At 47.8% G+C, this 16,208-nt stretch overlaps 6 protein-coding genes and 1 non-coding gene across 7 annotated transcripts; 3 read left to right on the top strand and 4 right to left on the bottom strand.

Moving 5' to 3' along the window:
- Positions 1–324: 324 nt before the first annotated feature.
- Positions 325–1,296, bottom strand: BDV38DRAFT_291447 (thioesterase family protein; the record flags this gene model as incomplete). Its single annotated transcript, XM_032061743.1, has 1 exon — positions 325–1,296. Exon 1 carries the CDS (start codon positions 1,243–1,245, stop codon positions 325–327), a length of 921 nt encoding a protein of 306 aa, XP_031915469.1. The 5' UTR covers positions 1,246–1,296.
- Positions 1,297–1,497: 201 nt separating this feature from the next.
- Positions 1,498–2,568, top strand: BDV38DRAFT_291446 (Zn(II)2Cys6 transcription factor domain-containing protein; the record flags this gene model as incomplete). Its single annotated transcript, XM_032061742.1, has 2 exons — positions 1,498–1,820; positions 1,887–2,568. 2 exons carry the CDS (start codon positions 1,498–1,500, stop codon positions 2,566–2,568), a joined length of 1,005 nt encoding a protein of 334 aa, XP_031915468.1.
- A 628-nt stretch (positions 2,569–3,196) lies between these two features.
- Positions 3,197–3,267, top strand: BDV38DRAFT_t95. Its single transcript has one exon. It is a non-coding gene; the product is annotated as a tRNA-Gly (tRNA).
- Positions 3,268–3,723: 456 nt separating this feature from the next.
- Positions 3,724–3,942, bottom strand: BDV38DRAFT_242605 (uncharacterized protein; the record flags this gene model as incomplete). Its single annotated transcript, XM_032054115.1, has 1 exon — positions 3,724–3,942. One exon carries the CDS (start codon positions 3,940–3,942, stop codon positions 3,724–3,726), a length of 219 nt encoding a protein of 72 aa, XP_031915467.1.
- Positions 3,943–4,050: 108 nt separating this feature from the next.
- Positions 4,051–8,017, top strand: BDV38DRAFT_281172 (uncharacterized protein; the record flags this gene model as incomplete). The annotated part of the gene is made up of 4 exons (XM_032059481.1): positions 4,051–4,452; positions 4,522–4,836; positions 4,894–5,071; positions 5,136–8,017. 4 exons carry the CDS (start codon positions 4,051–4,053, stop codon positions 8,015–8,017), a joined length of 3,777 nt encoding a protein of 1,258 aa, XP_031915466.1.
- A 2,063-nt stretch (positions 8,018–10,080) lies between these two features.
- Positions 10,081–12,061, bottom strand: BDV38DRAFT_51467 (indoleamine 2,3-dioxygenase). Its single transcript, XM_032063467.1, has 2 exons — positions 11,447–12,061; positions 10,081–11,396 (listed from the first exon to the last, which is right to left on the bottom strand). The coding sequence occupies exons 1-2, from the start codon at positions 11,735–11,737 to the stop codon at positions 10,224–10,226; spliced, it is 1,464 nt and encodes a 487-aa protein (XP_031915465.1). The 5' UTR covers positions 11,738–12,061; the 3' UTR covers positions 10,081–10,223.
- A 1,608-nt stretch (positions 12,062–13,669) lies between these two features.
- On the bottom strand, positions 13,670–15,440 carry BDV38DRAFT_269911 (IscS subfamily cysteine desulfurase; the record flags this gene model as incomplete). Its single annotated transcript, XM_032057051.1, has 2 exons — positions 13,670–14,092; positions 14,322–15,440. 2 exons carry the CDS (start codon positions 15,438–15,440, stop codon positions 13,670–13,672), a joined length of 1,542 nt encoding a protein of 513 aa, XP_031915464.1.
- Positions 15,441–16,208: the final 768 nt, after the last annotated feature.

The following is a 16,208-nucleotide window of genomic DNA, read 5'->3' as shown; positions in this document are numbered from 1 at the left end:
CAGCCTGTCTTAATATCATTATGAAACAAAACAGATAGTTAGAGTGACGACTGCGTTCATACTAGTCTAAATAGATCCTAGCCAAGCATTCATGGCGTTTGAACAATACTATCCTGTTGCCCGGCTCCAAGCTGGAGAATTCCTATTTCAACAATAAACGAAGCCCATCGAATATAAGTAGTAGTTGTCGATTCTCTGGTTTAGTGTTCATAGTATAGAGCTAATGGACGAAACAGCAGCACTACACCCGCACCTACTCATTCCTCAGTCATAAACCCCTTCCATTATAGAACCAATTCTCTCTCTTTCTTCATAAGGACGAAATCACAAACGAGCCCCTGGCCCGGCACTTGGGCGCAAGATAGTCTGTTGAGTCATGCTTGCAACCAAATGACCATCCTCATTCCAAATCTTCCCCTCGCTAAAGGCTCTAGCATTTCCTGCAACTATGGCCTTTTGTTCTGCCATATGCCAGTTCCCAAGATTCAGACTATGAACAAATACACGAAGTGAAAAATCCAAGGTCGCGCAGGCGCTCGCTTGCTGTAAGTCATATCCGTTGTGGATTGCCGGAATATATGCCAAACCCTTGTCTGCGTAGAATGCCAGAACCGACATCTGTTCTGCCTCGTTTCCGAGGGGCTCTGGTACCCGGAACATTTCCTTGATGATTACTGGCGGGGCAGGTGGAGGGCTGTTAAATCTAGTATCTTGCTTGTGGTTTTCCGTACTCGTTTCATTGTCAAGAAAGGCCCGCATGTCGAGAAAATGCTCCAAATTCCTATAAAGATCGCGATTCTTGGAGGCGTTGGGTGGAGGAGTAAAGTACTTTCCTCTTGATGTGCTGGACGGGGATTCGGTCTCAGGAGGGATAGAATAGGTTACGACCGAGTAGGGTTCTTCGATGTGGAAATCTGCTATAGCTATCAAGCATAGCCTATTAGCACCATCATCTGCTGCTTGGGATACCCGAATCTGACGAGTTTGAAAACTTTTGGAATCCCTTATACTCTCAACGTGGCAGAAGAGCTTTCGGTCCGTTGTTGCAGGGCGGATAAAATGGCCACAGAGGGAGTATAAGTGATATGTATGGTTAACAGTTTGATAGGCTGCATTCACTGCAATCGCAATGGTATTTCCTCCAAAGACGTACTCCGAGAGAGACCCCAATCGTGTAGGGTTCTCCAACGAGCAGAAATGGCCAGGACGCAGCGGTTCAACTGCGATTTGTTGTTTCAAGCTCATGTTGTCCTTTTGGTCAAGTTTGAATGAGAAAGTTGGGCTAGTGGAGTGACCTCCTAGGACGACTGCTCAATATGGGTGTGGATCTGTACTACTGTAGGTACTTTGTTCATTTATATGTACATGGTTTCTCGGTACTCTCGGTAAACGAGCGGATTAACAGTTCCTACGGGCTTCCGCTTTTCCCGCAGTTCCCGAAGACCTTCTCTCCCTGTGCATTACACAGACCGACTACCGGGTACGACTATATACACCATGGTGGATCTAGAGCGATCTCCTCCATCTTCAAATTCCGGGCTTTTACGAAAGCGCCGCCGTGCGAAGGTTGCCTGCGAGTCATGCCGCACGCGCAAGCGGAAATGTGATGGCCAGGAGCCATGCGGGACATGTGTACAGCTCGAGTATGATTGCCATTATGGTCTGACGTTGAAAGCGCCTAAGAGGACACCTGAAACCCCCAGGGGTGGACAGGCTAGTACAGATGCCGCAGAGCCCCCGGGAACTGGTCAAAATCCGGTCGCTGATACTAGCAATACGGCGGAGCCTCCATATCTGCTGAACCTTGAAAATCATGCCCGGTATATGCTTACTTAAATACATTCAGGGAGGGTATGGGAAAGAGACGAGTGCTAATGCTTTTTCAGAATATACGAGAGCGAATCACAAGCAACATATCCATTGTTTCTCCATAGTCAAGCCGAGCCCAGCAGCTGTGCATGCCTCTCCCTGCTTTACCTTATGATGGAACAGCTCCGAGCCAAAGATCGGATCGCCGTCCCAGGCGACTTGGTCCTGCTCAGAAACTGTGTCAGTTCCTCGAAACAAGTCTTGTATTGCCAAGAGTGCCCGCGTCGTTACTTGTCCATCGTTCAAAACGGCACCATGCTGGGCGTACTATGTATGTGCATCGCGGCATGTTATGCACGAGCTCTCGAAACAATCGATGCAGAAATGAAACGAGCGTCCGATGCCAACGAACGGAAGCAACTCTGCATCTCAACCTCAAATCCCGAAGCACTACACGATCCTTCTTCGTTAGGGAACGTCTTATCGTCCTTTTCGGTAGATATCGCCGCTTCGGAATGGGCGAGTATCATGCGCAGAACTGTAAAAGTGGAGATTTTTGGTAGTGAGTCTAGTAAGGAGAACTCTTTTATGACTTTCATCGATACCTTACAAGAGCGTCAGAGGGGCTGGCATCAGACCCCCCCAGCTCCTGACTGTCCCTCTACGTACCGGTCCCTATGTGATATGACTGGCCCGGAACCGGTGTGTCTTGCTATTGTCAATGAAGCGAAGAAGCTCGTTAATAGCTTCAAGTTCTGATACACCATTCTTCTGCGTTGCTATGACTTTAATCGATGGTTTAGAATCTCACGGGTCAGAATTCTATTACATGATCACTTGTTCAAAGCAAGTTCTATAATATCGTAGTTGGTCTCAACTTCTCGAATGTATTACTAGGTAGTTTAGTAGATCGTAACCCGATTACCCCGATATTAGAGTACTACAACTCAGTACTTCCCGAGTTTTACGCACTACTACAACTAGAATGTCAAGACCTGTGAAATTGACGCTGAGAATGACAGTTACTGAGGTCATAAAAAGCCGCATTTCCACTCTCAACTTCCAGCGGCGGCTCGCCGATTTAATATACTATCTCACTACATAATCAAAGCGACAGCGAAAGTTGGCCTCCTCTACGACGAAAGCTAACTCTCGTCCAATTTAGACTAGCCTACCCCGGTGCTATATAAAATATCACTTATACTCACACCATCCTTTTCCCCTTCGTACACTCCGATCTTCCTCACGTCAACTCCTCCTTCTCTACTCCCTTTTTGACGTGAATCCAAACACAGCCCCCTCTCCCTAATGATGTATGAGGTAACTTTGTTATCAACTTGATCGGCTGCTACATATTGTCAATACAATATGCCAAGACATCAGCTTAGCATCATTGGTCTAGTGGTAGAATTCATCGTTGCCATCGATGAGGCCCGTGTTCGATTCACGGATGATGCACTTTCTTTTTTTGGTTTTGTTCTTTCCCTCTAACCAACACTTACATATGCACTCTCTACTACATACTTACTACATTGTATTTTGTCTTCAGACCATATATGAGGCAAGGTAAAGCTAATTCATATTCCTTTTGTTGTCAGACTTTATATAAACTCAAAACATTATACATTCCTTGCTATATCGACCAACATATATACAATCGCGACTAAAACACTTGGATAAGCCTTTTGAGGTTTAGATATTTCCTGACACAAAAAACAACAATTTACAAAATGACACATCATAACAATGCCTGGATTGCACGGACTCGAGGCTGTTTGTGATGGACTTATGGCCTGTCACGCTATCAGCCTTCACGGTTCCACCTCGCGATCTTCGGGTGTTTAGGCGCATCATAATTGTCGATCTCAATAGCCATCGAGGCCCCACAGTTTGTCTTCATTCGCTTGGATATCATCAGTGGAGGTCCGGATGAACGATAATAGTGGCTGACAGTAATGTTGAGTGGAAAGCTGAAGGTGGGATCAGCGATGTGCTGGCAGCCACTAACAACATATCCACGGCGAATTGGATTAAGTGATCAAGGCAGCTCCACAAAACGAGGGGAAGCCATCGATAGCGTGAGTTGGTCCCGATGGAGGACGGATGGTCTTTTATAAAGGTACCCTCAGCCATTTTGTCTTTTGTTATATCACAACTGACGAATAGTAACCAGTTGTCGGAAAGAATCCAAACAGAAAACCCCACTGAGAAAACGGATGAAATCATTTAGCGAATAGCGCAATGTCTGAAAACGATGTAAAAGTCGGAGACACGTGGATGACCGTTCTCCAGGATGGTGGGGACGATCCGGAGTTGGATATTATCTTCATCCACGGCCTTCAAGGACACCCTGAGTCAACCTGGACATACAAGAAAACAACTGGATGGCCGTGGGATAAGAAAACGGAAACTGTATTCTGGCCTAAGGCGCTTCTCGCACAGCATGAATCGTGTAAATCCGCCCGCATCATGACCTATGGATACAATTCCCACGCCTACGGATTTAAGACCAAAGTTGACTTCTGCAATATCCAAGGACTGGCAGAGTCGTTGCGCAATGCAGTGGCTGCGCTCCGGACGAAGTGTCAACACCGTCCGCTGATGTTCATTGTTCATTCCCTCGGGGGTTTGCTTGTGAAAGAGGTAAGGAATGATCTGAAGAGTGAAATAGCGACTGAAATGGGGGCCTTGGACTGAATCATGCTTCGATAGGTTTTGAACCAGTGCCTGAATACCAAGGTTGAGGCTCACCACGCCATAATTGAATCTGCTTTTGCGATCGTGTTCTTCGGGACACCTCACCGAGGAAGCCAGCTCGCCAGCTATGGGAATGTGATAGGCAGGCTTCTCAAAGGTGTGGGTGCAGAGTACAATGACAGCATCATTCAAGCGCTGACTGGCAGCGATGGGATGCTAACTAAGCTTAATGGCGAGTTTGAAAAAACCGTCGACTGGATGATTGAACACAACGGGTTTGAAACAAGTACGTTTCAAGAGAGCCAGAAAGCTAATGGATTCTTGGGAAAGGTAGGCCTGGATGATAAGCAATTTACAAACTGGCACTAATTACCTTCATTTGGCTAGGTTGTCGAGGACGAGTCGTCTAAAGGTGGTAGAAACGACTGCAATGACCACATCAGCGCAGACCATATGAAAATGTGCAAATTCCCCAGCATTGATGACCCCGACTATAAAAAGGTCGGTGCGGAAATTTCACGTCATATTGATCGAGTCAAGGGCCAACTCGATCAAGAGAGCAATGGTGAGTATCAAGTGTGGTCTTCCATCAACTGCGTGAGAATGTGTAAAGACTAAAATTTGCTTAGGTCTTCTCCTAAGCTTGGAGGAGTTCGGAAAAACCGCGAGTCAACGAAAAGAAGAGATCGTGAAATCAACCGAAGGGACTCTTGAGTGGCTATATGAGGCTGAAGCGCACAAAAACGGGACGGATTCGATTAATGCCCCAGGAATATCATCGCTCCAAAAATGGCTCCAGGGCAAAGAGCAAAACAACATTTTCTGGATTACAGGAAAACCTGGCTCTGGCAAGTCCACTGCAACGAAACATGTCCTTGATGAGCCAAAGACTCGGGAGCACCTCGGCGAACACCCAACGCCAGAGGAGGTCTCTAATAGCAGTGAAAGGGAATGGGTCATTCTCGAGGCTTTCATCACGAACCGAGGAACCGAGGAACAGACGTTGTGGAAGCCAATGCTAGGTGGAATCCTCTACCAGCTGCTTAGGAAACGGCCTGCGCTCATCCGTGGTGTCATTCGCCATGCTCGAAAGTCGGAGAGCGAAAATGTCGGGCTGAAGGTTCGCGAATGGGGCCAAAAGGATTTTGAAAACGCGTTGAGATACTGCAAGTCCCAGGTTCAAACTCCATTCCGTGCATTGGTCGTGCTTGACGGGCTTGATGAGCTTAAGGATCCAGCAAGTGCGACTTCCGCAATTGACTTCCTAAAGGAGCTCATACGGCCTTCCCATGCGCCCTGTGACAACACTGTGAAAGTGTGTGTTTCAAGTAGATCCGAACAGGGTATGCGCGATCTGCTCGCCGATTGCTGGCGTTTGGAAATTCATGAGAACACGAAAGACGACATCTGGCGGTATGCTCTGGTCCGCCTTTGCCAAAATCCAAGATTCCGTGACCAGTGTACGGCCTCAATACAGGATCGACTCAAAGCCGTGCTGGCCTACATACGTGACAACGCTGACGGTGTCTTTCTGTGGGCAAGTTCTATTGTTGCAGAGGTTGACACAGCCTTGACACGGCGTGAAGCTTTGGGTAGCCTCCTTGGCCTGGTGAAAGGTTTGCCAACACAGATGGACGAGTTGTATATCTACATGCTCAAGAGGATTGATCCTGAATTACGCCAAAGGGCCTACATCATGCTAGAGGTTGTTCTTCGGGCTCGGAAACCAATGGCTGTCTTGGAGTTATTTCTAGTAGTTCATGTGGCAGAACGTTACATCGATGGAAAATCCAATCTTTGGTCGGATAACTCGAGTGTTGATCACCTCACAGCAAAAGATTTCCTCGATCCTTGTCGGCTTCAAGGTCAGCTAATCGATTGCTGTAAATGCTTCTTGGAGATAGTGCCATACAACAAGTCGATTGGCTATGATCATTCCACCCCTCACGAAGAGTCGAACCTTATAGGCATGATGGGCGATACGATTTCTACCCACTCACAGACATTGGCGGGTCCTATTGGGTTCGTTGAAGAGGCAGATGTGTCAGATACGGAAGATTCAACGGAAATTGCTAGTAAAGTGCAATTCAGGGATCGAATCGACCCTAGCAAAGATGTGGTACAATTGGTACACCGATCCGGCAAGGATTTCCTTGTCGGAAATAAGCTGCTGGATGTACTTTTTGAGACCTCCGAATACAAGCCAAAGGGCAACGGAGACACCTATGTTCTTGCGTTCGCCAAAGCTTGGCTCCAGCTGCCAAAGAGCAAGCAAGAAGAGCTGCGATTTCCCTTCGATGCTATGGAAGAGGTCGCTTTTCATGCGTCCCAGGTGGAGAATACATTACAATCCACAGAGCTTGATACTGCCTTTTCGATTCTTGATGACCTTGACCAGCAGTTGACTGACACCTCAGGTGAAAATTGGCCCGCCTGTTGGTATTCTCGCTTTATTGGCAAGTATATTCAAGACTGGCATTTCAACTTCCCGGCCTTTGCGGTAGCAATGAACATGAAGGGATATATCACGCACCTAATTAAAAACGCCAGAGATGATGGCTTGTTAAAAGAGTTTCTACACCCACAGCCTGGTCGGCCCTTACTGCACTTCACTGTCTATCTCGAGCATCAGGCACCGAAGCCGACTATGACAAAGTTTCTGCTAGAGCAGGGTGCTGATGTCAATGCAAAATACGAGGAGAAAACAGCACTAGAGAGCATGATACTCCATGAGTGTCAAGCCAATGGTGATCCTCATTTGACGATTCTCCGCCATCTGATTGATAGTGGAGCAGATCCCAACACCTACTACCGCCCGCACTGGGCTTACACAAATGTTTGGTATCCTTTGTTGCACATCTTTGCTCATTTGGATTTTGTAATCGACTTAAAACCTCGGATTGAGTTTTTACATTTCATGGCCCAGAAGGGGACCGATTTGAATGCAGTGGATGTGGCTGGCCGAACCCTAACCGAGGTTTTGTATTGGGAAGACAAAACAATTCCACAAAAAGAATGGAAGTTTCTATTCCAGAAGGGAGCTCGAATCACAAAATCCATGATCAGTATTAACTTCAATCGTATCTGGGACTGGCTCCCAGTTAACGACGCAGCGGAAAACCAAGCGTGGGCATTGCAGCCTGCCCTTACAACTGCCACATTGACATTGGAAAATAACGAGCGGCAGAGCATAGAGGAGGATGACAGTGGAATGGGTTTACTAAGAGAGAATGAATATGCTGTGTTCCTCCCAGAGCAAGCCAGTTCTGGGCTTGATATCAGTCTCGCTACTCGTGGAACTAGAGAGGCTACCACAGCATGGTCTTACATGACTACTCCTATGACTGAAGAGAAGCGAAGTTTGCGGGGTCTTTGTGATGGTACCAGCCCCCATAACGCTTATAAGGTGCTACAGAAGGCTGAGTTCCGACAATCGAAGTGGTACACAGAAGAGGCTGCAGACGCAGCAGTTCAGATGTGCCCTGATTGGTTTCGGACTGCGGTAGTTTAAGTTGTTCTGTTGCGATTAACTGGCAAGTGTTGTTTATGTATAGTTGCGAGGTTGAACAGGGGTTTCCGTTGTAAAACACCAGCCCGAGTCCACGGACTACAGAGACGATGTCGATGAAAAACTAAAAGATAAGGTGAGATGGCGAGATAACAGTACTGCAAAAAGTTCCAGGAAATTAGAAGGGGACACTAAAGTTCTGGCTACGAGAATGGTTATAGAGACACCGCCAGTGGTAATTACGTAGATAGCCAAGGCGTCCAATTTGCATAGCTGGGGATCAGCTTACTCCGGTAATATTTCACCAAGATAGAATATACTTCAGGCTCGAGACCCTATACTCATATAACGTCCTTATAATTGATTCACCATTTGAAAGTGAGCTATTTAACTAGCGTCCCTCTCACCTTTAAGGATTTTCTTTGTTATAAATCCAACTAAGCTGGCCACAGCCATCATGACTCGAAGTTACCATAGATAAAGAAGTGCTATTTAGAAAGTGATATCTGTGAATATAAGACACTCTCAAGGACTGTTCGCCAAAGCTCATACATCATATGGCGATCCTCATACACACACACAGGCTGGTAGAAGCCCTAATGGCCCATTTTCCCTGCCTCATCTCGTACAACACCTATAGATCACTAGTCTATATGTCCGCGCTAAGTTGACACTGCCGTATGCGTGCTAATTCCGCAACAAGATGCACCGCTATAGACCCGACTCTGGATAACATTAACTAGAACTGACGGAGAAAGGGTTGCAGTCTAGAACTTCAATACCAATAAAAATGGAGATATCGTGGATACAGCACCAAGAAATATCCCAACAAGGAGTCTGACGTTCCATAAGTCCTGCCATGTATAGGTTCTACGTTAGCCCTTTCCAATGTGGGTCATGATGATCGAGATCTCTCCCGCAGACGATCTAAGCGAGGCGCTCTAAATTTCTCATTTATGTGCCTCCATTAGTGGGGCCCCAACCTTTCCTCAGCTGCCGGGGTTTCCTGTAGCTGACATGCATCTAATTTGTATGATTTCAGTCGAAAGTAAGATCCATTCCGCGCTACTTCGGAGTAGATCGAAGACTCGCTGGAACAGAACTCAGAGGACTACGTCTTTACCACCCTGGAACCAATGCCACCTGTACGTATGCAAAGGCAACAGGTGGTTGTCGATCGTTCAGCTTTGCGCAATGGAGGGGTGGAGTTCGTAACTTTACAACATGGGTTATAAAGGGCATGGAATTCCGTTCTCCCCCAAAACCAACCTTGCGATGTCGTCCACCTCGCCTCTACCAACACGTCAATAATATTTTCAAATATTGCTCTGTTTAGACTAACGATTTGATGATCTTTGGTTATTACAAAGAGAAACACACTTTGATGTTAACTATAACAAAATAATGGAAGCCTCTGGTGAAACCAAACTGGACGTTTGGACGCTTCTCACCGCCGCCCGTTATGCAACTGCACTCAAATAGTACGATGATTGGGTTTCAAAGCACGGCAGGACCTTTTATACTTATCCAGCCAAATCTATCAGGAAAGTGCTAATTTCATCTAGGTCACCCTTCGTTAGGCCAAACTTCCAAGATACGGCTTGTCTGTTCTGCAAGCGAGTTTGTCAAGCACATACACGGGACGAAGAATTGCAACTAGATTGACATTAAAACGATCCATGATAAACTTGCGCATCCTTTTTGAATGGATTTAATTGAGGCAGGGACATTCAAAATCAGGGGACACTACTTCATTAATTCTATCAATGTTCGCTCTGTATTATATGGCAATGGCAGGCTTCAACGCAGTGTTAATACCAATGTGAGATTGCCTCAAGGAAGCGATCGGATTTCCCAAATCCTTACCTTAGCAGCGTTAGGCGAGAGTATATGCAGCACTAAGATGAGAGTTGGACCAGATTAATCGCAGTCAATTGGAAAAAGTAACATCGCTGGGAGCGGACAAACGGACACCCATAAACATGTAAGGGAGGTCACAAGCTATAAGCTCTATTCACAATGGTATCATCACATCTGTAGAGGGTGAATTGATGTCATCGGCTCATCAAGGTAGTTGTTGAATGACGGTCCCCATGAGCTTTTAGACTGGGCAAACTGCATCGGCAGTAATTACTAAAAACGCTAAAATATCAAACGCAATTCGCTAAAATCACACAAGTCCATGTCGAACTAATACGCGCCTGGTTGGTTACCAGTGGCAAATGCCTCCTTCACTATCGTCTGCTGCCCAGGTCCCTGACAATCCAACAACCTGCAGATGACCGTCGGGATGCTCGCCGACTTTGCTCAGGGCTGCAAAGCTGGCTTCGGTGGGTGCATTACTCAGAAGACGGCGAGCCCACGCATCGATGGCTGGCTCACCAGTCTCATCTCGTGCCTGTTTGAGGAAGGGAATCAGGGCAGTACCTCCCGTTCCTCGTAGCTTCTTATTCTTTCCATCGCCGGTGCGAGTGTTCGCTAAATTGGTGGTAGCGGCATGCCTGCGTGGGCTGGAAGACCGGGGTGCCCGGCCCTTGGCATCGCGGGATGGAATGATGATATAGCGGGACACCATCTGGATGTGCTTGTCCCGCAAGGTTCGCAGCATAGAAAGACAAGCGTCGTATGCAATGCATAATGCCTTGTCCGAACGACGAGCTTCCACATACTCCCGAATATTGGCCACTGCGGATACATGTTCCAGGAACCGACGGTGAGGACCTGGCATATACGACCGCATCTCGTGGATGAATCCGTGGCGGGGTGCTCCCGTAACTCCTTCTTTGTCATCTTTGTCGGTTTCAGAACGGGTTTCTCCAGTGGGTCGGTGTTCGACACCCAGAGCAATGTCCCAAAATTGAATCAAGGAGCTCTGAGCATTACTGCCACCTCCGTATTGACGATACTCGGGCTTTGTGCTCCCGTCGTCATAGAGCAGACCATGAGGAAGTCCCGCATCGGCCATGTTCTTGCTACCAGCAAGGTATGGCCGAATCCGGTGGTAGAACACATATGGATCACAGTTCTCGTACATCCGTTCTAGCAGCGCTCCTACTTCATCGATGACTTCGGCGAGCCTCTGTAGCGATTCCGTCACCACCAGGCTGTTTCCAGCTCGGGCTGCAGAAATTGCTTGCAGCGCCAGCGATAGAGATGGCGCACCACGAGCCTCGATGGCAACAGAAATGAGGTAGAACCATTGTTCATCCAACGAGCCTGTGAATGTGTTCAGACAACTCAAGTTACTGAGGTCATCCGCAGCTTCCTCGGGGAATATAGACTTGTAGTTCCACAGACACACTCCCGCATATGTAGCAACCGGAGGGAGTTCCAAATGCTTGCAAACCTCTAGCAGGGGGGCGGTAATTTGAGGAGGCACTTTCTGGCAAGAGTCAGTATGAACCCGACTAAGAGACTACGTGTGTGATTTACTTCAGATGGTTTGCTTCCTCCCCAGACATATCCGTGAAGGATGAATCCTAGGACGACATAGGCCCTTCTCCACTCGCCTTCGGACTGAAGGTAGGACGTGCATAAGATAGGCATCTGGTCCACAACGCCCCGAATCCTCTTACTTAGCAATAGCGATTGTAGATTCGAGACCATCCACTCCCACCGAGCATAATAGGGGTCTGGGAGGACGTCAAGGGGTGGCTCGGGCGGAAGAAATCCATGGTCTGGCGAAATGCTGTAGTCCGCTAGTGCTGGAACCGGAGGAAGCATGATGACTAGAATGTGTATAGAATCACAGTAATGGATCCGACAATGCTGACGTCTAACACGAATTCCAGAAGAACAAGACGTCTAGGTCTGCTTAGTCCAACACTGCTGTCTAGGAGGACCTTGGTAGGCTTTGCACACGGCAGTACTGACGTCAAGTTAGTCTCATGAAGGTCTAGATGGCCAGAGTGTTAGGAGGAGCATACAGACTCAAAAGACTGATGTCTTAAACGACAATGGTCGCGTGACCACTTGGATTAACAATCGGTCAGAGAGGAAGTCACCAGAATGAAGGGAGGGATGAGGTCAGATCAAGAAATTAACTCAAATCCCATCAAAACCCCGGCAAAGGACGGTCACAGATAAAGTGAAAGAAAGCCGAGGATTCCGGTATTCTTCTCCAGGGGAGTTTGGTCAGTGAAACACCAGCCAAATGTGTGGATGTGGCAACAAAGGGGAAAAGAAACAGGGGGGAAAGAAGAAAACCAATGATCCACGGTGAGGAAGGAAGTTTAATGAACCAGCCAGAAAATAAAAGTTCTCACGAAAAAGACCGACGACGAACCGTGGGAGATGGACGGGAAATGACGAGAATTAATCAGCGGTAAATAACGAGGGTGCCACCGGACTCCTAAGACGGGGACAATAGGCATGAGGGAATTAATCCCCTCCGTTACCGTTGCTCAACAGGAGAGGCGTGGCCGAGAGGCCTGTTTGATGCGCAATAAAGTGCATGGGAGGGAGTGGGCCAACTGCGACTACAGAGCACGGAATAAATGGGCAAGCATCTTGTTGCCGCCAACCAGCAGACTCCGTGACGAGGGTGTGAAATCAATATGGTCTCCATTGGTTCCGGTAAGGCGAGAGGGCGCTGGTCGTCCAGAAAGTCGAAAAGTAGAATGGATAGATCAGGATCGACTTTGGAGGGAGGAACATGGTAACATGGAAGTGTCAACTGGAGCTTCAAGAGCTTGATCTATAGAAGTATATACTCTATCTTGATCCCAGACCAGCGGAGCACATTGGGTGCAAGCGAAAGGGGTGTCTGGTCACGTGTACTAGTCTGAGTGCTAGAGAATGAACCGGAATCCGCTTCCATGGGCGGTTGAGTGCGATTTCGGACCCGCCGCGTCCCATTAAGCGAGAGTCTACGCAAATTCGCTCGCACCCACGCCACCCCATTGAGGTCTGCGGTGAACGCAAGGGACCCGGACTTCCCGCCCCGTTATCAATCAGCTTATTCAAACCTCGGGTTCTGACATACTCAAGTATCGTGACTGTTAACCCCGGAGTAACTCCGAAGTCATTTCTACCTACCTTTTTTTTCCCACTGCATTACTCCGACCGCTTCCAGTCTTCTAATCAAGAATGTGTGAAAAATTATGATTCAAGTCAATCATTATCATGATATTTCATCTATCTGTGACCTGCAAATGAGTGAACTTTAAATAAATCAAGCAGTGCAATCCAAGAACTTGAAACACAACCTGAGAATTGATTGGAATTGACGTCTACGCACTGGCACGCCGCTACAGGTTTGCTGTTCGATCCTCTTCGCAGGTTTATTGCTTCATGATGCTGCAACTGGAAGGCCGATTCCCCCGATATGATGCATTCTTAAGGTTTCAATGATCTAATACCGCGTGCAATGGCGTCATATTGTCTTTGAACCCGGCTAACTAGTTCAATTTACCAAAGTAACCAGAGTCGATCGTCGTCCGAATAAGATTCATTCTTTATACAAATTACTCAGAGATCGTCATCCATCCGTAGTGCAATCCCAGCCAACGCCATCCCAAGGGTGATATGGGGAATTTTCAAGACAGAAAGTATAAAACAGAGAGAGAAAAAGAGACCCAGACCGGTCATGAAACAGTCAAATACCGGCTTGGACGACCATTCGGAAGATTAGGGCACTCCGAAGTATATTACAATTTAATGTTGACTCCATTCGATCGTGTTCAGATCGATACCTTCCTGCACCAACTCCCAGAGGGGGCTCAGCTCGCGTAGGAAATGAACGCGGTCCTGCACCGCCTTCAGTACGTAGTCGATCTCGCTATCCGAAGTGAATCGTCCAATTCCGAACCGGATACTGCTATGGGCGCTCTCGTCACTGCTACCCAAGGCACGAAGGACGTAGCTAGGCTCCAATGACGCGGAGGTACAGGCACTACCCGACGACAGAGCAATGTCCTTCAAGGCCATCAGAAGAGATTCTCCTTCGATGTAGGCAAAGGAAATGTTGACACATCCCGGGTAGTGGTGTTCAGGGTCTCCGTTAAGGTGTGTGTGTTCCATGGATAGGAGCCCGTCGGTCAGGCGCTTCGACAAACGATCAATGTGCTTGGTGTCATACTGTCAATTGGATTAGCGACGCCCACTGACGTATAGCCGCATAAAGCAAACAAAGCAAACAAAACATAGCCAGCTCATTACCCCTGCTGAGGCGTCATAGGCCCGTGGGTCACGCGTTAGGCGTGCAGCTACCCCCACCGGTCTCGGAAATCCATATTTGCAGTATATAATCATTCGACAATGGAAAAGGAATTGTAAGTAAACATAGGGAAAAAAATATAGAACGTACCTCCATATCCTGGGAAGCGATACGGCAGGCCTCACCGAAGCCAACGACCAGGTGAGGGGCAAGAGTACCACTGCGCAGACCTCGCTCCTGCCCACCTCCAGTAATGAGAGGGTCAAGACGGACCCTAGGACGACGTCTGACATAGCAAGCCCCAATACCCTTGGGGCCGTAAATCTTATGGCTCGAAATAGACATCAAATCGATATTCAACTTATTCACATCCAGCTGGATCTTTCCAACAGCCTGTGCAGCATCCGTGTGGAAGAAAATCTTCTTAGAGCGGCACAACTTTCCAATCTGTTCCAAGGGCTGAATGACACCGATCTCGTTGTTGACGGCCATGATGCTGACCAGGGCCGTTTCAGGGCGAATAGCCGCCTCGAGGTCTTCCATCCGAATCAAGCCGTTGTTCTGCACAGGGAGATACGTAACTTCATAGCCCTCATCCTGAAGATGCCGACAGCTGTCAAGAACACACTTGTGCTCGGTCTGCGTTGTGATGATGTGGTTCTTCTTGCCGGAGCGCCCGAAAAACCTCGCCACACCCTTAATGCTCATGTTGTTACTCTCAGTAGCACCGCTAGTGAAGATGATCTCTTTCGGGTCTGCGCCAATCAGCTTGGCGATATGCTCTCGGGATTGCTCGACCGCCTTTTCTGACTCCCAACCGTATGCATGGGTTCTCGAGTGAGGGTTGCCGTAAATTCCGGTCAAGAAGGGGAGCATGGCGTCTAGAACACGGGGATCCGTTGGAGTTGTGGCCTGCATATCGAGATAGATCGGTCGCGTTCCTTGGTCCATGACAGTGGCCTGCTTGAGGATGCCGGCAGACGGGCTCATCGAGGCATCGCCGGAAACACCAGAACTAGGGAGCTCCACCTTCTGCGGCTGCACCCCAGTTTGTTTCATAAATTCCTTCTGCTCCTGCTTAATAGCGGTATCTACCGAAACCTGAGCATTTCCAGCCTTGGTTTCGGAGACATAGAACCGTCTCGATGGAGTGGCGAGCACCCGTCTGGGAAGGGCGGAAGAGAAGGAGCCATGCTGCGTCGACGGCAGTCGACGAGCGTAGGCGCGAGTTGCCTGTCTCAAGGCTGATTGGGTAACATTAGACATCATTGAGATGGATCCGCAACTGTGCCATATACGGTAGACAGTTGGTGATAAGAAGGAGACGGAGTGAATGGGAGAACGAGAGATGGGAAAAACTTTGGGTACGGTTATATCATTGCCGAGCTCACTAAGCCCGATCGGATTTATCAGATAGTCCGAAGGTGCTTTCCCCTTTAGGAACCGGCATCGGGCTTTTGATTGTTTCTGCAGTATCACTACGGAGCACTATAAGTAGATAAACAATGCAAAATACAGAGTAATTGATAGTAGCTTTGCTGAAGATGTGTATATAAGATTTATCTTGGAGTAGCGCTCACTGTGGTTTTATTCAATGGCAACATCCCCGGACACTTCAGTATATATTTTCGCATTTTAAAGCCAAATGTATGTGACCAAGACAATTGCGAATGGATGTGAAGAATCACGTGGGGTAAGATAACCCGGATAAACCTGCAGCTCTCCGCGGAAAAGTCCCATATATGGTTATTGTACCCATAACCACTCTTTTACAAGTTGAAAGATTTCCAGTGTCACTAACTTATTGCGGGGAATTCTCAAAGCAGTTAAATTCGAACCCCGGAGTACGTATGATGCAAATGATGCAAACCACGGAAGGACCAGGAAGGGAAAGGAAAGGAAAAACAGTTCATCCTGAGAATCACTCAGCCCTGTCGTGCCAACTTTTGGATACTCTGGTGCCTAATCATACGGAGTACCCAGGGACGAACCCCCGAGATCCGCGTGTATTTATTAACTCGGCATTGCTGACCCGGC

The sequence above is a fragment of the Aspergillus pseudotamarii genome (genome assembly GCF_009193445.1).
Source record: "Aspergillus pseudotamarii strain CBS 117625 unplaced genomic scaffold BDV38scaffold_16, whole genome shotgun sequence".
Taxonomy (NCBI): domain Eukaryota; kingdom Fungi; phylum Ascomycota; class Eurotiomycetes; order Eurotiales; family Aspergillaceae; genus Aspergillus; species Aspergillus pseudotamarii.
Note: the sequence above shows the minus strand (reverse complement) of the source record. Positions and strands in the feature narration are given on the sequence as shown.